At 43.6% G+C, this 25,044-nt stretch overlaps 1 protein-coding gene across 1 annotated transcript; it reads right to left on the bottom strand.

Annotated features, from left to right (window-relative positions):
- Nucleotides 1–920: 920 nt before the first annotated feature.
- grnb (granulin b) lies at nucleotides 921–24,664 on the bottom strand. Its single transcript, XM_085417076.1, has 17 exons — nucleotides 24,545–24,664; nucleotides 24,168–24,243; nucleotides 21,023–21,163; nucleotides 19,053–19,178; nucleotides 18,325–18,438; nucleotides 16,987–17,128; nucleotides 16,741–16,868; nucleotides 16,423–16,552; nucleotides 16,248–16,339; nucleotides 15,483–15,627; nucleotides 14,995–15,101; nucleotides 14,591–14,827; nucleotides 13,878–14,114; nucleotides 3,747–4,001; nucleotides 3,434–3,667; nucleotides 2,826–3,074; nucleotides 921–2,559 (listed from the first exon to the last, which is right to left on the bottom strand). Exons 2-17 carry the CDS (start codon nucleotides 24,168–24,170, stop codon nucleotides 2,413–2,415), a joined length of 2,487 nt encoding a protein of 828 aa, XP_085273202.1. The 5' UTR covers nucleotides 24,171–24,243; nucleotides 24,545–24,664; the 3' UTR covers nucleotides 921–2,412.
- Between the last annotated feature and the right edge of the window lie 380 nt (nucleotides 24,665–25,044).

Below are 25,044 nucleotides of genomic sequence, written 5' to 3'. Positions count from 1 at the left end.
CCATGTCTATTTAAGTGCTATTTATGACACTATGTTTGCACTGAAGCACCGCAGCAATTTCCTAATGTTGTAAACCTGCTCAACATTTGGCAATAAACCCCATTCTGATTCTGATGCTCTGGACACTACGCTGACAGACACCGCAAACCTTTTTACCACACCCCAGATTGATGTGCCATCCTGGATGAGCTGTGCTACCTGAGCCACTTGTGTGGGTTGTAGACTCCGCCTCATACTACCACTAGAGTGAAATCACTGCCAGCAGTAAAAAGTGACCAAAACATCAACCATAAAGCACAAGTACTGAGAAGTGGTCTGTGGTCACCACCTGCAGAACCACTCCTTTACTGGGGATTGCCCATCATTTACACCTGTTGTCTGTTCCATTTGCAGAACATGTGAAATTGATTGTCAGTGTTGCTTCCCAAGTGGACAGTTTGATTTCACAGAAGTGTGATTGATTTGGAGTTAAACAACACAGTTTAAGTGCTTCCTTCATTTTGAGTGACACCTGCACACATTTTAACAAAACAACACCACAAACAAGCAAAGGAAATCAGCGAAATGAACTTTTATTTTCAGATTGAGCCAATCTGTAAACCACTTTACATGACAGTTATTTAAAAGTCATTGAAATTACTTAAGTTTAAGAGATCGTTCAGCTTTTTAGGAACTCCTGAATCTACAAACTCAAACATATTACCAACTGTGACACTGACCAAGTCTCAATTCACAACTAACTCCAAAAGATTCTCCTGAGCGCCTGTGTTACGTTTCTATGAAGACAAAGATGCAAATCAATGTTACAACTGCACAAAACAAAAGACTTTCCAAAGGATACAAGTAACTCCTACTGAAGAAGGCACAAACTGCTCGATGCTCGTTCGTGTCCCGTCAGCTTCCAAATGAGGAAAGAAATGTTTTTTTAATTATTGTTGTTTATTTATTTATTTTTTATTAATGGTGCTGCTTGTTGGCGGCAACATTAAAACAGCAACAAGCAGCCAAGTTGTGGCGAAAGCGTGAAATGGTTATGAAAACCTGATTAAAAACTGGCTCAGCCATGAAACGTTCCGATAAATCCTTCGTTTCTGGAAGTGAAATGTCTAAAGTTTTCCTCTCACCTTTACAGACGCCTACATTTCAGTTTGCATGTACAACAATAAATGTTTGACATTCTTAAGAGTCAGTGAAACATCGAGTCTCCAGACACCAAAACCACTTTACCATAAAGTAAATGTGCCCACAATCACAGCAGCTCTAATCGGACAGCTCGATTTCATCCTCTAAGCCTGAAACAGTCAAATTAACAACTGCATTAATAAATTCAGAAACACTGGAAACAATTCCAAAGGCTACCTGTTAGTTTGTCCAGATTTGTGGTTTTTCCACTGTTAAAGTGGTTAATTTGCAACTTTGCCATTTTAATGAATAAACCATCAGGAAAGATGATACAGTTCTGCTGACTTAACAAAAACTGCCTTTTAGAGAAGACACGTGGTTCAAGTCAGATTATTTAGGAAATGTTGCTCACAAAAAGGCAGTTTGTACATTCATGATTCTCTTCCAGAGAGTAGACCAGCTCTGTGCACTCATGTTTAAACACTAATGATCAGGGAGTTTCTTTCATGAAAGTATCAACAAATGTCATCAAAATATGCATAAGATTTGTTACACAAACTCAAAGGAACTGCCAACCTTGGTACAAAAACATGCTCCTCTATCTTAAAGGTTGAAGAGCGCATTCTCCACCCGCTGCACCCACCTGTTGTTTAAAGTTTTGGGCAGCCAATCAGAAGATACGTAGAGCTAAAGGAGTGAAGCAGCCAATTTCAGACAGAATGAACTGAGAGCAGGCGTCAAGCTCCCTGTATGGGTTCATTATTTTAAGTTCACTCATGCTAAGCTATTCTGTCTGAAGAAGAAAGGGGGAGAAAAAAATATCAGCAGAAACAATAGACTTTCAAAAGAGACGAATTCACTGAAGTTTATTTTGAAATGGGGTTTGTTACCTATAAGAAAACTTCAGATCTGACATTAACAGATAACACCGCAGGTTGAAACGGACGCACTGTAAAGCTGTCCTGGAACCTAGATGTAGAGTGGTTCTGAAGGAGTGCAATAAATATTTTCAACCAGAATGCAGGCTAGGTTTCACCTGCTTCCCCCTTGAAAACTACTTCAACTTCACTAAAATTCCTTCATTGGCAAAAAGCAATTAAACAAATGTTTTTCCTGCATATGTGGACCAAATCCCCCCCAACCACACAAAACTCAAAAATACGCAAGAGTGCAAAAAACTCAGTGAATGCACCTCCACGAAATGAAACGGGAAGAAGCCCTTCTTGTCCACAGACAACACCAGTAGATGACATAACGGAAAGATTGAGATCATCATTGCACTTCAGTGGATTAGAGTCCGTGGTGGACAGTGTCTCTCTTTCGGTCCCCAAACCACGAGTCCCAGGTCAGCTGGGTCTGCAAGGTGCAGCCTCCGGCCTTGAGGTCGCATGAGTACCCGGCAGGACAGCAGTGCTTCGAGTCAAAGCAGCAGACGGCCTGAGAACAGACACAGCGTGTTCAGCACCGAATCAATCGGCAAGGCTCAAACTTATTTTATTCTAAACAAACATGAGCTGAATGAATTCAGCAACAATAAAAGTCGATTATCAAAGATGAGTAGTAGCACAGCAACATATAGTATACCTGCTAAGTTTTAACATAAACATTCCAAAATCGAGCCTAGAACAAGGACCATCCAAAGTCACGGCTGGAAGAATGACTTCAAATGTAAATGAGTGGGAGGGACTGACAGGTGAACGTACCCTGGGGGAGGGGCAGCAGCTCCACTCCGTGGCGGAGATCTTACAGCAGGTGTCTCGTTTGGAGCAGCGAAACTCGCCCCTGCCATCACACGCCACATCCTCCTCGTCCTCCTTCACAGACTGTAGCACTTCGATCTGAGGGATGGTGCTGAGGTGGTGGTAGTGTCGTTGCTTCTCGCATGTTCCTGTCTGCATGTTGCAGGTGTAGCCCTGAGGGCAGCAGTGCTCGTGGTCAGTGCAGCAAACAGCCTGAGAAGAGACCACGATGCCAGATATTAACATGTTACAGCCACGAGTGAAGCATTTCAGTGATTCCTATTAAGCTTTTCCCTATATACACTATTGAACACTCCAAAAATATGGTCTAAATGGCAATTGTATTTCCTGCTGTAAGCACCAAATTTGTTTAAACAGGAAAGAAAGCCGGTTTTACATCACTATTGAAACTGCTGTCTGATTCATTTTAGTCTGTTGTGAAACCAAATGATATTCTACATCAGCAAGACACTGCAGAAATGTCACAGATCAGTTTGTGATCTTATCAAATGAGCACCTTTGTGGAAAACTCGAGGATTTAATGACAGTCTGAACATCACTGATGCACAAACCTTGAACAGCGGGCAGCAGCCCCACTTTCCGGTCTTCAGCTTACAGCAGGTCGTCCCTGAAGCGCAGCTGCTCTTGTTGTCACATTTAACGTCGATCACGGCGCCCGGCTCTGTTACAGCGCTCACTTTGGCGAACCACGGTATAACATGGGAACCTCTGGAGCAGGAGAAGTGGTGGGGCTCACAGGTGTGTCCGCTGGGGCAGCAATGGTTTCCATCTTTGCAGCAGACAGCCTGACGGGCAACACGGGTAACTGACACTCTCCCATTTAAAAAGAATTAATAATTTAAAAAAGGGAGGGGTTAAACTCACGTTCGGCAGAGGGCAGCAGCCCCATTTGTGTTCCTTTTCCATGAAGCAGCAGGTCGTGTCTCTGGGACAGCTGGTCTGGGTGTCGCACATGTTCTGAGTTGGATGGGAAACAGTCTGGCCGAGCTCCTCCTGCAGGGCTGGGATCTTCTGCAGCCAGGCCACACTGAGGCCACCGGGTTTGTCACAGGTGCCCTCTGCCACATTGCACTTGTAGCCTTTGGGGCAGCAGTGCTCGTGATCGTTGCAGCACACAGCCTGGAACGAAACAAGGAACGAGTTCTACATCACAGACTGAAATCCTTCAAAACATCACAGGCTGCTCTTCTGTTGATGAAACAGCTGAAAAGTTATCCTCATTTTATTTGACACCATATGATCCACCTCTAGTCAGCTTCAAAACACCAACTAATTGTCTACTATTAAGAGTTCTGTTGTTAAACCACTGGTTCCAGGTGTAAATCTCAGTGTTTCCTGTTACATCTTCCCAAAAGAGAAGGAGTATTTTGGATGATTTAACACATCTATACATTTAAATTCAGACTTTTGAATTTCGATCAGTTTGTCTTTGCCTCTGAAAAATCCACTCAGGTATAACAGCTGTCTCAAAGTAGAAGTACAGAAAATCTCTACAGTCACATGAGGGAGAACAGGGTTGAGAGCATAGGTTGACCAAAATTACTGAAACTGTGCAATGAAGTCACTGAAACAGCCACTTTGACGGGCCCATGCCTGATCACCCGGTCAGCTGCCATGTGACTGAAACAGCAATAAGGATCAAGTTAGTCTGATACCGGTCTGTGACTGAATGGGGGTCATGTAGACAATTGCACTCAGAAGAGAAAAAAAAAAAAAAACAAAAAAAAAAAACCTTTAAAAACAAAGTTGCTGCAGGATGGAAACTTAACTGCAACGTTACAATGTAGCGCTTGGCAACATCCCATTTTTATGGATTAACAACAAAACAACTGGCTGTTAACCAGTTAAGTTGATTCCTGTGAACAAACAAAGATGAGATGTGGTCAGCCTTCAACTGAGACCAGTTGCCTATTGGAGGGCAGCCCATGTAGTCAGCTTATGGCCGGGTTGTCGTCCAAAGGTTGAGCATTTTTCAGGCTGGTCAACACATCTAATTGCCAACAGTTACAGACCAAATAAAGATTCAATCAGAATCAGAATGGGTTTATTGCCAGATGTTGAGGTTTACAACATTAGGAAATTGCGGCGGTGCTTCAGTGCAGACAATAAGAATTAAAGTGCTATGTAGAAAGAAAGATATGTGCATGAGATATACATGAGATATATACATGAGAATAAGAATTATGAGTGCTACGTAGAAAGATATATACATGAGTGCAGGTGGTGATCAGTGCCAGACATGAAATGATGCAGTGACACAGCGTAGGGTCATGTGTTAGTGGCGGGGACAGTCATGTGGTTATTGTTCATGTGTCCAACAGCAGAGGGGAAGAAACTGTTCTTGTGGCGAGAGGTTCTGGTGCGAATGGACCGGAGCCTCCTGCCTGAGGGGAGCAGGTCAAACAGACTGTGTCCAGGGTGAGAAGGGTCAGCTGAGATCCGGGCTGCACGCCGCAGTGTCCTGGAGGTGTACAGGTCCTGCAGAGATGGGAGTCTGCAGCCAATCACCTTCTCAGCAGAGCGCACAACACGCTGCAGTCTCTGTTTGTCCCTGATAGTGGCTCCAGCGTACCACACGGTGATGGAGGAGGTGAGGATGGACTCGATGATTGCAGTGTAGAATTGCATCATCGTCCGTGTTGGCAGGTTGAATTTCTTCAGCTGCCTCAGGAAGTACATCCTCTGCTGGGCTTTCTTGATGACGGAGGTGATGGTGGGCTCCCACTTCAGGTCCTGGGTGATGGTGGTACCCAGGAAGCGGAATGAGTCCACAGAGGTGATGGGGGTGTCAGTCAGGATGATGGGGGGGGAGTGGGGCTGTGTGCTTCCTGAAGTCCACAATAATCTCCACTGTCTTCTGGGCATTCAGCACCAGGTTGTTGTGGCTGCACCAAGACACCAGACGTTCAACCTCCCTCCTGTAGGCAGACTCATCCCCGTCAGAGATGAGCCCAATGACGGTGGTGTCATCTGCGAACTTGATTAGCTTGACAGACTGGTGGGTGGAGGTGCAGCAGTTGGTGTACAGGGAGAAGAGTAGAGGAGAAAGAACACAGCCCTGAGGGGAGCCGGTGCTGATGGTCCGGGAGTCCGAGACATTCTTCCCCAGCCTCACGTGCTGCTTCCTGTCCGTCAGGAAGTCAGTGATCCACCGGCAGATGGGATCAGGCACATTCATCTGGGAGAGCTTGCCTCGGAGATGGTCTGGAAGGATGGTGTTGAAGGCAGAGCTGAAGTCCACAAACAGGATCCTGGCGTAGGTTCCTGGGGAGTCCAGATGCTGCAGGATGAAGTGTAGGGCCATGTTGATGGCGTCGTCTACAGACCTGTTGGCTCTATATGCAAACTGCAGGGGGTCCAGGAGGGGGGCCGTGAGGGTCTTGAGATGGGAGAGGACTAGGCGCTCAAATGACTTCATGACCACAGATGTCAGAGCCACGGGTCTGTAGTCATTTAGTCCAGTGATCCTAGGTTTCTTGGGGACAGGGATTATGGTAGAGGACTTGAAGCAGGCAGGCACATGACATGCCTGCAGTGAGGAGTTGAAGATGCCAGAAAACACTGGGGCCAGCTCGTTTGCACAGTGTCTGAGGGTGGCAGGAGACACACCGTCTGGGCTGGGAGCTTTCCGAGCATTCAGACTCCTAAACTGCTTCCTCACATCTGCTTCATGAATATGAAGAGTTGTGGTGGGAGGAGGTGGTGTGAAATCCTCTTTTGTGTGGGGTGAGGGGGCGGGTGTTGCAGGTGAACAGTTTGAAGGTGGTGATGGCTCTATGGAGGGGGGAGAGGTGGGGGAATGAGTGTCCAAAGTGCCTCTATTGTTGGGGTCGTTGGAGGTGTGAAGGCTGCCTGATGGCTCGTCAAAATGACAGTAGAAGTCGTTAAGGGTGTTGGCTAAGTCATCAGTGGAGTGGGGGGTTTTAGGCTTGTAGTTTGTAATATTCCTAAAACCTTTCCACACAGAGGCCGAGTCATTCTCTGAGATCTGCTGCTGCATCTTCTCAGAGTGCTGATGTTTGGCAATGTCCACTTCCTTAGTGAACCTGTACTTGGCCTCTCTGTAGCAGTCCCTGTCTCCGCTTCTGAACGCCTTACTCTTTTCCAGCCACAGCTTTTTGAGTTTAGGAGTAAACCAGGGTTTGTCATTGTTATAACTCACCCTGGTGCGTGATGGCACAATGCTGTCCTCACAGAAGTGGATATAGGAGGTGACAGTGTCCGTAAACTCATCCAAGCTGTTAGAAGCAGCCTTCATTGTGTCCCAGTCTGTGGTCTCCAAACACGTGCGAAGCTCCTCCACAGCCTCGTTGCTCCACAGTTTTTTGGTCCTCACGACAGGTTTGGAGAGCTTCAGCCTCTGTCTGTACGCGGGGATTAGGTGGATCATGACGTGATCAGAAAGTCCGAGTGAAGCGCGCGGCACCGCGCGATAGGCCCCGCTGATCGTGCTGTAGCAGTGGTCCAATGTCCTCTCCTCTCTGGTCGGGCATTTAATATACTGCTTGTATTTCGGAAGCTCATGGCTCAGATTGGCTTTGTTAAAGTCCCCAAGAGCAATGATGAGCGAGTCCGGGTATGTCCGCTCCGTGTGGAGAATCTGCTCTGCGAGTGCGCACTGAGCTGCTTGCGCATCCGCGTCTGGCGGGATGTAAACAGCGGCCAGGATGAATGAAGCAAACTCCCGCGGAGAATAAAACGGTTTGCAGTGAATGAAAAGGTATTCCAGAGAGGGAGAGCAGTGCTGAGCAATCACTGTTACATCTGTGCACCAGCCACTATTGATGTAGAAGCAGACACCTCCACCTTTGGTTTTACCGGAGAGAGCGGCCTGCCGGTCCGCGCGCAGCAGATGAAAGCCCTCCAGCTTGAGCGCGCAGTCCGGGATGTCCTCACTGAGCCACGACTCCGTAAAACATAAGACACAGGAGGAGGCAAAGTCTCTGTTCATGCTTCTCATCAGGGCCAGTTCGTCTATCTTATTCCAGAGTGAGCGTACATTAGAAAGGAAGATCCCAGGAAGGGCCGTTCTCAGTCCGCGTTTCCTCAAACGCACGAGTACGCCGGCTCGCTTACCTCTCTTTCGACGTCTCACTTTCCTGATCAGAGTCAGCAGTAAATCTGCCGCAGATGCGACAAATATTGGAAATAAATCCACAGGCGTTGTAGTCCTGCAGTTAAGGAGCTCAAAATGAAATACAAAGACTACTTGTCAATATTGAGTATGTTTCCCTGATTGCCATAAGTCCCCATGACAGAACTGCATGGAGGTTGTTTTGAACAGAGTGTAACACTAACAGTGTGAGGATTCATTATAATTACTAACTGCATGGAGTGTGATTATTGTTGAAAATGAATAAGAAAATCAAAAACGATAAAAACCCTTTCTCTTGGAGGTCACATCCCCTCCAGGGAGTTATGGGAGAAATATGGCTTTGGGACCTTTTTTAGTATTGGTGACAGTGCTGGAACTTTCAATGAGTCTGCCTTATGGCCTGGGGGGAATAAAGACATTGGGGGACGGTTTTATGATTGACAACATATGGAAGAAGGTACAAGACGCACCCAAGAAGAAGAGGAGTATGCTGGAGAGAAGGAGAAGAGCGGAGTAAGTGGAGATGGGATGTTTCAGTAATTCCTAGGACCGTGCACCAAAGTTTGAATTAAAAAACATCTAAGCTATAGTTTCCTAACACCTAACCAGCCTGTGCCAGGAATTTGTATCTGACATCCATCCACGATTCCTAAAAGGACCTCTTAGTAAACAGACTGATTACTCCTTGAAATATAAAACAGCATCTCCTTGGGACAAATGGAGATTACTGAGTTTATTGAATTGTTTTTCTCAAAAAGATTTAATAATCTGAATTTAACAATTTCTTTTTTTTGTATCTTCATTGTGTATAACCTGTGGGATGATCCTACCCAGGCCACTGGATCCTAAACCTAACCATTTTGCCTTAAGAAAGTGTCCCTAGAATGTGGATAATTTGGAGGATGGTCTTAACTAGACACATGGCCCTAAACCTAACCACTTTGGCTTGGCAGATACTATTAGAACTGGAGAATTAAAAGGGAAGATGACCCTGCCCAGGCCGCATGACCCTAAATTTAACATCTTGGGGGAAATATTAACAGTTGGTAACTGCATTTGGGAAACTTAAACCTTATAGTGGGGAGTGAATATCTAAAAATGCCAAGCATTTGGGTTGAGGTGGCCATGAAATAAGAATTAATTTGCCCTCTTATTTATGTTGAGGCCTCCGCTGACCGACTGGACCTTTTACCTGATTTCGTTATAGTGATGTCTTCCCCCCATCATCTATTGGGGAGTATAATGGCTGTCCTAGTGCAATAGGAAAAGCAGCCCTTCAAGTTGTGGTTTTCGTTGATTATTTGTTCAATTACTCTTGGGTTGCCTTACATAGCCTTTTTAGTTTTGGAATGAAGGTGAATATGGGTTGATTGTTTATTTAGTTTTTGTAGATTTTTTTATGTATTTTCTTTTTCCTTTCTTTCCCTGTTTTCACGTTCCTGCTCCGGATGTTACCCGTTGTCGGGTTCTCCCCCTGGTCCGCGACAGCCCTAAGACTCCCTCCGGACCCCACTCCCTTACCTAGTTTTTTTTTATTATATTTTCCCTCTCCATCCCCAATTGATTTATATTTGTCTTAACTTTAGCTCTGTTTTTTTTCCCCATCCCTCTTGCTTTTCAGAGATATATTTTTTTTGTGTTCACCTTCTTTCTTACAAAATAATGTCTTTATATATCTATCTATCTATCTCTATCTATATCTATATCTATATCTCTCTATTATTAAACAATCCTCAGCAGGATGATGTTTTAATCATAAAGATTATAAATAATAATTTTATGGTTTTGAATGGTATTATCATGGGTTTTATTTTTATCTTTTTACAATTTTCTATGGTTATTTTTATTCTTTCTTATCAATTCCATATGATATTTTAAATGGGTTCTTTTTATTTTTATTTTTATTTTTGTTGTTCTTTTAGAGAGAGGCCTGGACACCTTTTAATATTGGGGAGGGATCAGGTGACATGAAAACAGCCATGTGACCTATGATTACCAATCCTGGGAGGGGCCCAGGACTTGGGCATCTCCCAGGAAATGTGTTTAAATGCCTCGCTCCTTCCGGACACCTAGTAGCATGTATCCCTCTGAAGAAGCGGTAACTCTGCGAAACGTCAGGGACGCTAGACCAAATTTGTTGGAAGAAAGGCGACTTTTTTAGCCCTTCCAGAGATGGGCGACAAGTAACTTTGTTTAGCCCAGTCACATGAAAGACTATTTTAATTGACGAACTTTTTTTACAACTGTAAAGTGGGGAGTTTTTATTCACCTGTAGCGAATTGACCGTGAACTCTAAACGGGAAGTGAGAGGTGGCGTTGGATCTGAGCGAGGCATCGGTGTGTGCACCTAAACCCTCTTGTTTTTTGAGTCTCAACCGACCAACAGACACTGACGCGGGGACGCCCGTGATCGGTGGGACTACTATATTGTTCGGGTCCAGGATGGAAGCACACCGGTTGGAAACGCCACGACTGCAAGAAAACGACATGCAGGATGGCGGATGGACGTTTCCACGCCACCAGCGAAAAGCACGGAGGAGACAGAGATCACTGAGCCTGAATCGAGTGGTCCAACAAACACAAAGAAACTCAGGTGAGCTCCCCACTGACAAATATAAGGTACAAAACAATAACTTTGAAACCTTAGGTGAAAGTTCGTCTGGTGGTGGTCTGGCTACGCATGCTGGGGGTCGGGAGGGGACGAGGCACGGGGAGGGATGGGGTCGCCCGAACATGAGACGTGTTAGACAACAAGGAGGACAAGATGCTCCCGCACCAAAGCGTGCACTTGATGCTGACACAAGGAAGAGTGCGAAGAATATATTTAAATTAATACAGACTGTACACCATAAAAGTGTGATTGAAGAAGCACGCGACACGGGCTTATACCCCAGGGGTATGATAAAACAGGTGTCCAGGCTCTCTAGTTTTATAAAACCGGCTGCGCCCACAGAACAAGTTAGGAGGCAACTTGAGCAAAACACAGACTCTTGGATGTCCAAAAATCTAGATATTCTTTATGATCATTATGCCACTGTTATTGAATCTTTAAAAGGAACTAGAAAGACTGAGGTGTCATTTCAGGTGGCAAAGACGTGGGCTTTTAAAAGATACGGGGCTCGCTTACGAGTTTCTACAATGTCAACAGTTGAAACTCTGCTTAAATCGTCAGGGGAAGAGGGTGGAGGGAGGGCCCGCTCGGAGGCCGGCCACACACGGGAACAGAACACAGTACAGAGGGGGGGGAAGATCGGGGGTAATGCCGATTGATTTGAGAGATGATAATGAATTTCCGCCCTTACCTACAGTGGTGAAAAACCAGACTGCTAGTAGCAGTAATACACAAAATGTTTCCCATCAGAAAAACCTATCGTTGGGGAAAAGGAAAACTATTTTAGAGGAGCTGAATGAGCTTCAGACTGTTAATGCCCGTGCGCCGGCCACCTCGGGAGCCCTCCCGAGGGTAATTGTAGAAAAGGGGAGAAATGTAGATGGGGGGAAGACGGGAGAGGGTGGGAGTAGGGTGGAGGCAACAGCCAGAGTTAGATCAAATGTTGTGGTAGATTTGGATGAAGCTGATGACATTCTGCCTGCCTCTTTGTGCTCCCCCCCTGTGTGTCCTAGAAATACTGTGCGCCGCGACTTGCCCTTAACGGCCGCGAACAGGTTGCCATCTGAGCCCGCCACCCCTCCAGTTTCTTGCTCCACGTCTCGCGCAGGAGACCGGACAAATGGTCCGGACCCTATAATGAAACAAAAGCGAGTAAAAATCCAAACCTCTGCTGAAACAGGTGACAAGGTAGTGGGTGAAATGACGATTGAGGCCCTGCAACAGCAGGAGCCAGCGGGAAACCTGAGCAGTGACTCATTGGACCGCGCTGATCCCCACTATTTTAATATTGAGAGTAATTTTCACCTGAGCGAGGAGGATAATGAGAGCAATGGCTCGGCGGCAGAGTTTAAAACCGTGTGGCAAATAAAGCAGAGGGAGTCTCACAGCGGGCGCGGGCTTACAGGAAAGGGAGAGCCGGTCGGGGCGGGGGCGGAGACGAGGGGCGCAGAGGGGGGTTACCATACACCTACTTACCATCGGGCGAGGCCTAGTAGGAAATTACAGGATTGGAGAATCAAAGTTGATAAACCGGTAGTTTTCTTGGGGGACTCCAATCTAAATAGAATACCCCCCTTCGAGAATGATCAGATTCAGGTGGAGAGCTACCCGGGTGCGAACTTTTACCATTTCTTCAACCTGTTGGAAATGACGCCGGTGTGTGAAAATACGGAAATGGTGATCTTGTCTGTAGGCCTTAATAATAAGGATCAGGACCCTCAGAAGACCTCAATTAAACAACTACGCAAGGTGGTGAATGGGGCGAAAGCCGTGTTTCCGAATGCGGACATTTTTGTAGCCCACATCCACTTTTCCAGATCACTATCCAAACTCCAACAGTCAAATCTCACTATGATCAATAACTTCATCAGTACACATTATAATTATTTACCGTGCATACCTCAACAACACTTCCATACCATAGCTGATGGCATTCATTGGACGAGTGAGACTGCTAAAAGTATCTTTGACAGCTGGTGTGAAGGCCTGCGACTCAGCGTGGGTCTTACGATGTAGTATTGTGGTTTAATGTATGTGGGGGGAATTTGGGCCTGTTTGGGAGCGCGCTTGCAGCAACACCGGTATGCCATACGGGCGGATCAGCTGCGCTCCACAGTGGCCACTCACTTCAGGGAACGCACAGAGGAGGCCCTGAGTATCGTGAGCCTGCAGGCCAACCCGGGCTGGTCGGTCGGTCAGCGGAGTAGGATGGAGAGAGTTTGATGCCAGGATGTTATTGTCATCTTTAAATATTTCTTTTGTGGGTGTAGAATTTTTATTACATTTGGTATTTCTTTGATGTTGTCAACACTAAGTATATGCAGTATATGGTCCAGAATAATCAATCAAGACCCCAATGTCGGAGGGAGGGAGAGTTTTTAGAATATAATTATAGGTCAGGCTTTGAGAGTGTGGTGAGAAATAAAGAAAGTTTCAAAAGAAAAAAATGGTCTGGAAACCTGTTGTTTGCTTCATAACAGAAATTCTGTGAACAGATCATAATTATATTTCTAAGCAAACTGTCACCGAAAAAAAAAAAAAAAAAAAAAAAATGAAGTTTCCCTGAGTTACAAGCAGGCTGCTGTCCTGTTCCATTTTGTGTTTAAACTAGTGTGAATGAGACATTACTGAAATGCACTCAGAGCCACAGCTGACTTCTTATTTTCCATCCTCAGACTTGGGTTTGATTGACATTTTCTAATCATCACACGTCTTAAGCTGGACTGTAATCACTGTTCACATTGGATCTAGGATTACCTGGGGACCTCTAATGAATTTAATTCAGGATTAGGAGGGGCGTGCATGTGTCTAAATCACATAAGGTCCCCTGGTACTACTAATCCTGTGCAAATAGGGCTTAACAGATGAGTATGAACTTTCAAGACCTGGAAGCTGGAATCTACAAGCCTACTACTACTACTACAGTAAACAAATAACCACCCAGAAATAGGTCATGACCTAAAGATGAGCCACTTATGCACCATGAAAGCACTCCTGGGATCACACAGGAATTAGGAGATGATGCCAGACAAAAAAAAAAAAAAAAAAAAAAAAAAAAAAAGAGAAATTACAGAGGCTCGGTGGTTAATGTTAACCAAATCATTACAATTTCTGTCGTGTTTGAATGTGCTGTGGATAAAAATAATTCAAGTATCAGTAAGAAAAATTAGAACAGGATGTCAGAAATAACCACAGCTGACACCAAGAACAAACAAACCCTTGGCTATTTGCACATCAAAGTTAAATCTGGCCAGCACATATGATCAGGAGGCAGAAAGGAGATGCTGACCTGTGGTAAAGGGCAGCAGGCCCACTGTCCGGAGTTCATTTTACAGCAGGTGGAGCCCCACGGACATCTGGTCTTCTCATCGCATTTCTCATCCTCCACCTCCAAGGTCAGAGCTGCTACCTTTGTCAGCCAGGAGACGGGCGGAGAGAAGCCCCGAGGGTCATCGCAAGTTTCGGCTGCCAGGTTACAAATGGTGCCGTGGGGGCAGCAGTGCAGGTGGTCCTCACAGCACACAGCCTGCAGGTACACACAATACAGACCAGAGGAGTGTTACACCGAACTACTAGAAAGCCATGTAAGCCAATTGATGTTTTTTTTTTAATTTACAAATGTAAACTCTTAAGATCATAAATCTCCTGTGTGAGCGTCCTGGGCAGCATTAATTTAGCACATCTTTCCAAAGGCGGTGATCGGTACCCGCTCCCTCATCGAGTCTGCTTGTTTAACACACACCAATTTGCTCTGAGTCTTTGAAATAAATTGGCATGTTTGTTTACGAATTAGCTCATTGTTACTAGCTCACCCGCTGACCTGCGCCACTGTTCGCCCACTCACATCAGCATGAGTTTGCCCTCCTCAGAAAAATCTGGCTCAGTTCTCTGTTGATGGTTTGAGCCTGATGTACTTGTGGTTACAGGATTTTCATGAGCTCAGCATTTTGAATACTAGAGACAAGACAGAAGAAAGCAGTCCTCACTTCAGCCCCGGATTACCTGACGCAGCGGACAGCAGGCCCAACCGCCACTCGCAGTCTTGCAGCAGGTGGATTTCCCAGGACATGTCGTTGATTTGTCGCACCTGTTGTTACAGTCTTCCAGTAAAGGAAATACCGGCACGTGTCCAAGCATGGGAGTCACGGCGTTACCTGTGGAGTCGTCGCACGTGGAGCTTTTCAGGTTACAAATGGTGCCGTGGGGGCAGCAGTGCAGGTGGTCCTCACAGCACACAGCCTGCAGGGATGAGGAACAACCCAGACTTAGAGTCTGCAAATGAACTACTACATTACCTAAAGGAGAGTCCATTAATAAGCTCTACTCGTGTTTATTAATGGACAATAACTCACATGAGTTACAGTCTCCCTGTCGGAGAGGAGAACAGGTCATTAAAGGAAAAGTACCTGTGGTAACGGACAGCAGGCCCAGTCTCCTTTCAGTGTTTTACAGCAGGTGCTTCCGTCAGCACAGGCCACAGAGTCGTTGCAGGGGATGGAATGGACTGAAAGGTCTGCAGAACAATAAAAATCACCACCACAGAAGCTAACATTTTTAGATTCCTGTAACACTGCTTGACTCAATGAAACGTTTTGAGGGAAACCCCCCCCCCCACAATGCAGCACAACCAGATATACATTTCACACATTCTTCTTCCTCCTTGTCAAATTTTGGCACAAAGAAACCCAATCACTGACAAGATGAAAACAGATGGAGAAAAGCTTCTTCCCACTCCACTCAAAACGTTAAAGTTGACGAATTTCAGTCAAACAGATTAAGGCAACATTACTGAAGATATTAATAAAACATTTGTATTAAAACATGTTTTTCTCTGAAACACATTAAATATTTAGAGTTTGATCACAGAAGATGTGACGATGGCCGTCTCACTCACCTTTTCTCTGGACTTTAAGGAGCTCGGTTGCAGCTTCTGCCAGTGTCATGGTGGGGTTTCTCTGGGTAGACTCACAGGTCCTGTGGTACAGGTCGCACTCTGAGCCTGCAGGGCAGCAGTGGATGCGATCTGAACAACAGATGGCCTGAAAGAAGTAGTAAATCTTTGCAATCAATGATTGTGTGAAAGTGAGAACTCAACCTCATCAAATACTGCATTTCCTCCCCCGAGCTGCTCTCCTGGGCCTTTACTGCAACTACCTTCATTTATGAGTCTTTGTGCTTTCAGTAACTGAAAAGCTTTTGAGCAGAGCTCAGGTGAAGGACGTACACTGAAGAATATCCCTGCCTCGATTTTGCAGTGTTTTTGGCTAATTATCCATTCATTTTGAAGCACTGTGCAGCTTATTCTGGTTTTTCAGTCTAATGATTACTTCATTCATTGCAATGTTGTAGCGTTTCTTTCAACCTCGTATTGACTTTCAGAGGAAAACTACCAAAAGGAAGTCTTAACACTTTGAATCAACTCTCCATAAGTATTTCAAATTCATAAATGAAAGGAAATTCCAACAGGGACTCATTACATTTGAGCAAAAGCAGCCTTCAGTTTGTTAGATATGCCACTTATTTGATATCTAAAAAGACTAAACACCTGATAAAATATTAAAAAGCTTCACAATGACCTTTAGCTAGTAAGAGTCGGTCTCTCTGCAACTTCCTGTTCATCTAAACTGACCCCATCGCTCAGTGACTTCATACTACTTACACTGGGCATCGGGCAGCAGCCGTAGGTGTCGTTGATCATCTTGCAGCATGTGGTGTGATCAGGACAAAATGACTTCTTGTCTGGACAACTGACTGAGGGGATGACAGAAGTGACACGGGATCCATCAATAAAATCCTATTCAATGTTTGTTTTTTAATTTAAAGATAAGACTTACTGTCACTGGCTACAGCAGGGATCTTCTTCATCAGGGGCATGACGGTCTCGCCATGCCTACACCGTGAATGCTTCAGGTCACACTCCATGTTGGCAGGGCAACAGTGAAGGTGATCCTCACAGCATGTGGCCTGCATGAGATTCAAACACAGGATGTTTTAGCCTTATTAGGAACCCTCGTGTCAATGTTTTCCTCCAATCAGTACAGTAAGAATCAAACAGCTTTAATTCAGCAACATAAAAATATGGAAAATGCTGGAAACTGTTGGAATACTTTAATTCAAATCACTTGTACTACATCTACAGCATTTATATGCACCTTTGGGTATGGGCAGCAGCCGTACTCTCCGCTGGGTAGCAGACAGCATGTGAAAGCGTTCGGGCAGCTGAGTTTCCCATCAGGGCACGATATTGAACTGCCAATGGAAGCTACAAAAGTAGTAAGACCTAAAGAGAAACGCAGTCTTCTGTTAACACTACAGTATCATCTGCATATAAATTTAGAAACGTAAGTGAATACATGATCATCACATTTCACTGTTTATTTATATGATGTAATCCCCACCTGGGTTATTCCCTCTCCTTCTAGCAGGTAGTTTGGCCAGCAGAGGGAAAGACTCCAGCGAGGCAGAGACGCACCGCAAGTGAGCGATATCACACTTTGTTGCCTCAGGGCAGCAGTGGCGCCTATCGTCACAACACACCGCCTGCAGAGAGAAGATCACGGGATCGTGAAGCACACCAGCACTATAGATATACAACTGGGACATGAAAAATGAACAATTGATGCACGTGAGACATTTTAATTCAGTATATAGAGTAGTTTGAATAAAACAGGCAGATGTGCCTTTCTATTAAAGCAAATGAGCACTGATTGCTGAATGTGCAGCCAACAAACACCATCTGATTCCAAGGAAATGCTGCAGCTTCAATGAGTTTTAAATACTGAAGAAATTCAAAGTGTTTCATTTGAAGCAAATAAATGTCTAAAACTGGTCATTTCACTCTGAACAGACATTTATTTTATTTTCCACCAGGAGTATACAGAGATTATAAGACTTATATTCACACAGTATTAGCCATTATCAGAATATGAAAAAGCTGAAATGTATAAAGTTTTCATTTTTGGTGTGTCTAAATCAAATCCTAAGTGTCTGACATTTTTAACACTTACTTTAGATTCTGACATTTCTATAGTTTTAGCTGCTTTCAGGATCGATCAAGTTCTCCCCTCTTTGCCTTTGCTGGCAGCTGCAGAGTGCTGACATCAGCAGCTATGAGTGATTCAGCAAAAGGTCAGACTCACTAATTTTGACTTCAGAAAATGTGCAGTCTGTGGCAGACGTGCAGTGTCATTCTGTGTTGCCAGCCAATTTGTTCATGAAGCAACTTCAGAACCACACAACCACCCCTCAATGAGTGTTGAGGCAACATGATTGAAGACATTGGCAAATAGACGCAACACAGACAACCACAAGTCCAATGACACTTTGTTTGTTTTTTTAATATAAAATGAATGATCACCGCTAAGGATTTAAAACAGAGTCATCACTAAATGAAGTGTCAGGAATTTGTGGTAGTAGAAGGGTTGCAAATAAACTTAAAGATTCTTAAAGCTGTTGCATTTTCTAAGCCTGTGCATCCTTTACATCATCTATAAACATGGTCTGAAACCATTTCAATGTGTGTGTGAAACTTGAGGCAAACTGAAGTGCGTATTAAACATACAGTGTTGGTGAAGAAATACATCACATTTCATTTTAAACAGCTACAAACTTTCATAGGCAGCCTGTCAAGAACTCATGCAAGAAACAGCTGATCATTTTTTGGTGTGAGAAACCTGGGGCTTGTGTGAGTCAGTGATTTTAGGCAAAGAGATGGCGTTTGTGCTTATGTGTGTCACCTTGGCTAAGGGGCAGCAGCCCCAGGAGCTGTCAGGAAGCTGGCAGCAAGTCGTGTCATCCGGACACTCAGACACCTGGTCCGGACAAACGACTGCCTTCACCGTCTCCTCGAGCTGAAGCAATCACATCACAGCCAACGCATACAAATGCAAGGACGCCACATGGTCAAACAAAAGGCTTAAAAACACTCAAATATGAACAGTTCAAGGAATCAATAATCAATTAAAACACACTGAAAATCACTCCAGCCACAGCGTAATATACATATATAAAATAGATTTTCCTTGCAAGACAAGAGAACAAACAACTGCTGGAGAGATTAAGTCCGTGGAAACATCTTGGCGCTGCACCAAGAGAGATCAGGTAGCCTGTGTGGGGGAGGTCGAAGCATCTGTGCTTGTAGTGCCATCGTGAAACCAACACTATTGCGCCTCTCAATACTCTGCACGTTTCAAAAACATTCCCCGCACCTCTTCAAACACCTTATTTACCCATGAGTGTTGTTCTTTTAAGTCATTTGTTTTTGGGGTGGGAGGAACGTACAAAGCAGATCAGACAATTCCATTATTTTAACAAATAACACCAACTGAGCAAACGTATCCAGATAACAAAACTGAGCTTGGTTCACTGGAGATTCCTTTAAGATAATCTTCCAATGGTTGTTGGTGGGGTAATCAACGTTAAGATGTCTAAAGACAGAAGCTAAGCTTTGCCCCACCCCCTTCACCTGAGGCTGGGTCGGGAGTCGTGTCATCCACGGCAGGGAAACTGTTTTATTGACGCATTTCTCATGGACCAAATCACACAGGGTGCCCTCGTAACAGCAGTGGAGGTGGTCTGAACAGCACTCTGCCTACAGAGGGATTCAAACAGAGTGTAAGAGAAACAGGTTCACTGAGAGGAAACTTAAAAATTGAAATCAATTTTAAGTGACAGCAAACTGACATTTTATTTTACAGTACTATTTTTCCCAAGCAGAACATAAATACTGAGTTTTATTAGTTTATAGTACAAAATATCCTGCAACTCTTGTACAAAAGTCATAATATATACTGTCAATAATATGCATAATGTTCAAGGTCATTCTATGAAACTGTATGTTGACTGTTTTGTTCTATTAAACTTTCTAATACTATATTTTTAAAAGAACTCCCCTTCAGCGTGTGAGCAATATGAACAAGCTCTCAAAATTAAAACACCGTCAGGAGGAAGACGCCCCTGCACAGAGGGAAATAAAACCCCGTGTCATCCTCGATCAGTACAACGGACACTCAGTTCTCAGTGAGAGCGCTTTATGGCTGAGAAACGGCCCGAGTTTGAGCGCTAGCCTTATTCACAGCTAGCTTCTAGGAAAATTGTACTCTACAGCTCACATGCTGCAGGTTTCCAGTTTTACTCATTTACTGTGGCAGAACAAGCCAGAGTGGTGTCTGTGGGTAAAACTGCCATGTGACCCCGCCTACTGCTCCATTGAAGGCCCTCTAATGGGTTGAGGTCTGCAGCTTGACCTACTACTGCAATAACTTCAGTCTTTTCTCCCCCCCCCATTCTGTTGTAGATTTGCTGCTGTGCTTACAATCATTGTGCTGGTGCATGATCCAGTTTGGACCACGCTTTGACCATTTGACTCTAGAGTACAACGCTGTGGCTGTGAAACAAACCCTCAGCTCTCCACCACTGTGCTGACATTTGGAATGACGTTTTAAGATTAGAGTTGATAAAGCATGTACTTGGGGCTGGAACACGTGACCCTGAACCCTCCCTTATTTATGCTGCAACAGGCCTAGGCTGCTGGGCACGTCCCATGATTGTTGATGATGTTATTAATAATCTCGGGCTTTCTTCCACAGAGCATCTTTTGTCACGTCTTCCTCCCCTTACACCCGACCGGTCGTGGCAGATTGCTGCCCCTCCCTGAGCCTGATTCCAGGAGTTTCTTTCCTGTTCAAAGGGAGTTTTCTTTCCCACTGTTGCCAAGTGCTTGTTCATCAGGGTCATCCAATTTTGGGAATTTCTTTGAATCATTGTAGGGTCTTTATCATATAATATAAAGTGCATTGAGGTGCTTTGTCATTTGGACAGATTACATCAAACGTTATTTATACAGTGCCAAACAAACATTGTTCTGCAACTCTTGTGGAATATTCACATGCAACTCTGCAAACCTAAGCTGTGCTGCCATGACAAGGCACTTTTTCCTGACACTTGTAAACAAGTCATACCAGTTTCTTTTTTTTGTAAATTGTGCGTCACAAACTTAAACACGCTGAGGCATGTAGAGTGTGAGATGCAGATCTTGGTTTTTTCAGTTTAAGCACTGGACAGTCTGATCTCATGGTAAACGTGCCGGGACCTGAACTCCTGGGAAGACTGGCAACTGTATCCAATGTTTTCCACTTATGTAGAATGACAGACTTCAGACTGACTGGAAACTGCTTTCTAACCCTCCCTTAGATTGATGGGCAGCAACAACTGCTCCTCTGAGATCATTACTGGCATCTTCCCTCTTCAGCACTGTGTTAAACACACAAATGCTTTAGACTAGCAAACTCTTCGTCGCTCACACTCACTGATGATCGATGAATCAAGTGCATTTGGTTAGCAGTACCTGGCTGCTACCCTCGTCTTAACTTATAGAAGCACGATAGTGTACTTGATTAACATCCAGGTCAGACACAACAGTGACGGGTAACTCACACGTGGTAGCGGGCAGCATCCGTATCCCCCCTCAGTATTCTTGCAACAGGTGTTTTTGTTCTGACATGTGTGTCCATTGGGACAGACCAGCGCCAAGCTCAGACCCAGCAGGGCCAAACACAAGAACCCCATCTGCAGAGCCTGAACACAGGGAACAGAGGACAGGGCTGTGAGCGATTAATACAAACCCTTATGGGGATTTCTGGGTTTTATTCTGGCTGTGAGTGAGGAGGAGGGAAACAAAGACAAGTATGCTTAGCAGCTGCAAAAGAATTTCAACTGAAACTGGATTTCGCCACTAAACAAACCCAGATCCTTCTGAGATTGACGTTCCCTTCATATCATAACTACTTTATGTCCTAAACAGCAGCACTATAAATGGCAAGTCACGAGTTCAAGATTCAATTATTGGCTTTTGCAAAAACTCAGACTGAAAGTGACTCATGTCTATTATTTTTAGTTGGCCGCTAGCATCATTAACGGCCTTTTAGCTCAAGCAGAAAGAACAGAATAACAGACTTAACCGACTGCTGAATATGTAATGAAAAAAGATTTAGTGCCAATTTAAGACTGATTTTCCTCTGGACTGTTGTGATACAGCAGTGACTTTGTCCCAGAAAAACTAAACTCATTGGACGTTCCTGCTGGCTCATGTCACAAGTTTGTGATAACATTTTAATTGCTATACATTTTACAGGCTGGATGGAAATAAATAAAAAGTTTTCCATGTTATGAAGGTGGTTCACTTCTTCCTGGAGTACATAGCCATGATGTTATTATCTGCTCCAGTGCTGGTTAGATTCCACGTTAGAGAACAGGTAAGAAATCGCCACCTACAGACCAATTAAGTCTTCAGAAAAATGGCATCACCGTTCCTAGAAGAGCTCTTGTTCATCTTGTTTGTCTTTGTTTTTCCTCAAATGAGCATCAGGAATGAAAACAGATTATTAATACCACTTTGATGATACACACTGCTAAAACACAGGTTAAGAGGAAATCACGAGAAAACACAAAACACTCTGAAATGTCTCCTAAAAGTCTGGATGCTTCTGACAAGGTGGCAATTCTGGGCTGAAACCACAAATATTTCCTCAAATATAATTTAATAACTGTAGACGGCAAGCAGTAGCATCTGTGGCAGGGATTTTAAACTCAGGGCAGACAGCTGCAGTTTATGGAGATGCTTTAATTTTAATACAAGTGAAAAGTTTGCCTCATGCAGCCTCTTGGAATTTAATTTTGTTAACAAGAAGCCTTCAAGTAGTCCAAACATAAACTTTAACTTTTATAAAAGCTTAGCCTTATAGAACTCCTCATTTTACATCTAATTACAGTTCAATTCAAAGATGACGCCTGAAACTGCCCAAATATGAAAATGAAGCTTGCTTTTACAGCTCTGTCACTTGAGACCAAGTTCCAACAAATACATTTTGCTGTAGTTAAGGACTTCTCATCTTTTGCAGATTCTGTACTGAGAATGAAAAAGGGATGTTCAAACTGAACACATGCAACATGTTTAAAATAGCGTTATGCGTCTGCTCAAAACGTCAATTTTCACTTTCATATTTTTGTACTAGGTTAGCGTTGGGGTGTTTCTTTGCACTTCTCACTCTGGATAGCGTCCATATCTATTACTGATGGCATTCAGCTCCACTGCCATGAGCACAGGCAAATGCAACCTTTCAAATTTTATACACCTCAATACCCATTTAGCTTCATGAGTTCCTGTTCTACTAGAATCATTGCATTCTATTATTTAAAGATTTTACATCATTGCATTTCACAGGTTTCTATTTATTCGTTTCCTTCTCTTTTCTTTAACCTAAGTAAGACACCTGGTTTGTAATAGAGACATGTTCAATTTCAAAGATCCTATAGTCCCTCTTAAGTAGCTACTAGTACTGCAAAAAAGGGGCGCAAGAATTAAAATGCAATGTTTCTAAAAGCACAAAACACAAACTGTTTCTGTGCAGTTTGTCTCTCAGCCCGATCTCCAATTAGAGAGACTGTCCAACAATAAAATATTAATGTGCAATACTCTCAGAGATCAAGAAGATGTAGAGAGAGAAAAAAAAAAGCAAACATGAGGGGAAGATTAAAGATTAGGGACTGCTCAGGATGCTGACATTTGATAAATTTCCTGGCTTATGTTAACTACGGTCATATACAGATCCACTGTCTTAATCAGAGAGCAGATCTATAAGTAACGTGCTGCTGAAATGATCTGATCAGTTCATAAGATCTTTCAGCTCTGGATTGACGTGCTGTTCATGGCATTTAGTTCAAGAGCACAAATCATTAAAGTAAATTCAAACAGGTAATCCACTTTAGTTTCACCTGCCAGATTCTAACTTTTACCAAATCGTCACACTGGCTACAAACTAGAAAGGAGTCATGATGGCTCATATAGTGGCTCAATCTCAAAATTTCTACCCAGTTTTTTTTTTAGGTTTAGAAAAACTGTCCCAGGTCATTTTGGGAGCAGTGACCCAAAGTGTTTGTGCAGGTCAATCCTGTCACCTGACCAGACAAGTAAAACCTCAGGCATTGCTCCAGCCCAGCATGATGTCAGTCACCTGAGACAAGGTGTGAAAGGACAGCATTCCCTCTCTAAAACTCAAGAAGCCTCTTGGATGACAAGTAAAATATCTTCAAAACCTTATGAAGTCCAGCTGCCTTATATTCCAGATCTAAAGACTACCATGACCCAGATAAGTGGGAACCTACACAGACAACCTACACACGATGCCAAAGGGCAACGCCACGACACCCATTTAAATCTAACGTGGGAGGGCAATATAAACTAAAAGACAAACAGATCTGGTACATAGCAAATGAAAATAGATAAGAAAAGGCTGCACCAACAGGGCAATAATGGAAGGTCTAGTTTCTTTGTAAACACACGTTAAGCTCACATTTCAATAAAAGACAAACATTACTGTCAACGACTTTAAAAGAACAACTGCAACAATTCATAACGTGAAAGATTGCTAAACTTCACCTGTGCATATGTCAATATATGGTAAAGCTCGGGGATGGGGTTTAGTCGCTTTCCGCCCACTTTTTATTTATTTTTTCTTAAATATACAAACTAAACCTTTACAAAGCCAATACTGAAGCAATATATACGAAATAAAACATTTACCATGATTAGCAGGAATCCCGAGAGCAGGTAGAAAGAGTTTAATCGTTATCAGCACTGGGCACTTTTCTGCATACTCCTGAAAAACAACAGTACACTGTCAGTCGATGTTATGCTTTTAGGAAATACTGCATTATACTACAGGGGGTAAAAGGAGTGACAACGTTTAAGAAAAATAACCTGGAACTTATAAAAAATACCAGCTGAAAGGAGAGAGCTTTCTAACGCTAGCTTTTATAATAAAAATACAAGTTAGCGTAGCAGGCTATGCAGCTAAAAACAAAGCTAGCTGGTTTAAATGAAGTTAAGCGGATGTTCTCTTTTCTTTTCTTTTTTTTTTTTTTTTAAATCAACGTACGAAACGGAAATCATCCTCTTACCTCGCCTGAAGGGTCACATACATGTACCGTTTGATGTGGTAGTGACAGCCTGCAACACCCAGAACGCACAAAGCAAACAGTCTCTGATAATACTTATATCACATGACGCCTGACACGTGACTCTACAGGCTAGCGTCTTAAAGGGCCAGTACACTGCAGCGTTCCAGGGTTAGGAAAATAAAACAACAACAACAAAATAATATAAAAATAGAATATTAAATTAACTTTTTATCTATTGCATTATTTGAATTTATGAAAACTTACGACACTGGCACAGATGTGGTAAGAATTCAAACATCACAAAGTATTGAAAGCATGTTTTCTGTAAGAGAAGGACGTTATAACTTAAAGCGGTGGGCAACGTCAAACCTACGGTTTTCGTGTTTGTGTGTGTGTGGAGAAAAACCATGGCAAAAGTTGCTTAAAACACATAGTCTTTATTAGGTATAATAAAAAGATAATGATGGTTGAATTTCAAATAATATCTCTGTTTGTTTAGT

This window comes from Rhamphochromis longiceps, linkage group LG8, assembly GCF_057381845.1.
Source record: "Rhamphochromis longiceps isolate RC_006_pf linkage group LG8, R_longiceps_female_GT1.1, whole genome shotgun sequence".
NCBI lineage: Eukaryota > Metazoa > Chordata > Actinopteri > Cichliformes > Cichlidae > Rhamphochromis > Rhamphochromis longiceps.
The sequence above is the reverse complement of the archived record's forward strand: the minus strand, read 5'-3'. Positions and strand labels throughout refer to the sequence as shown.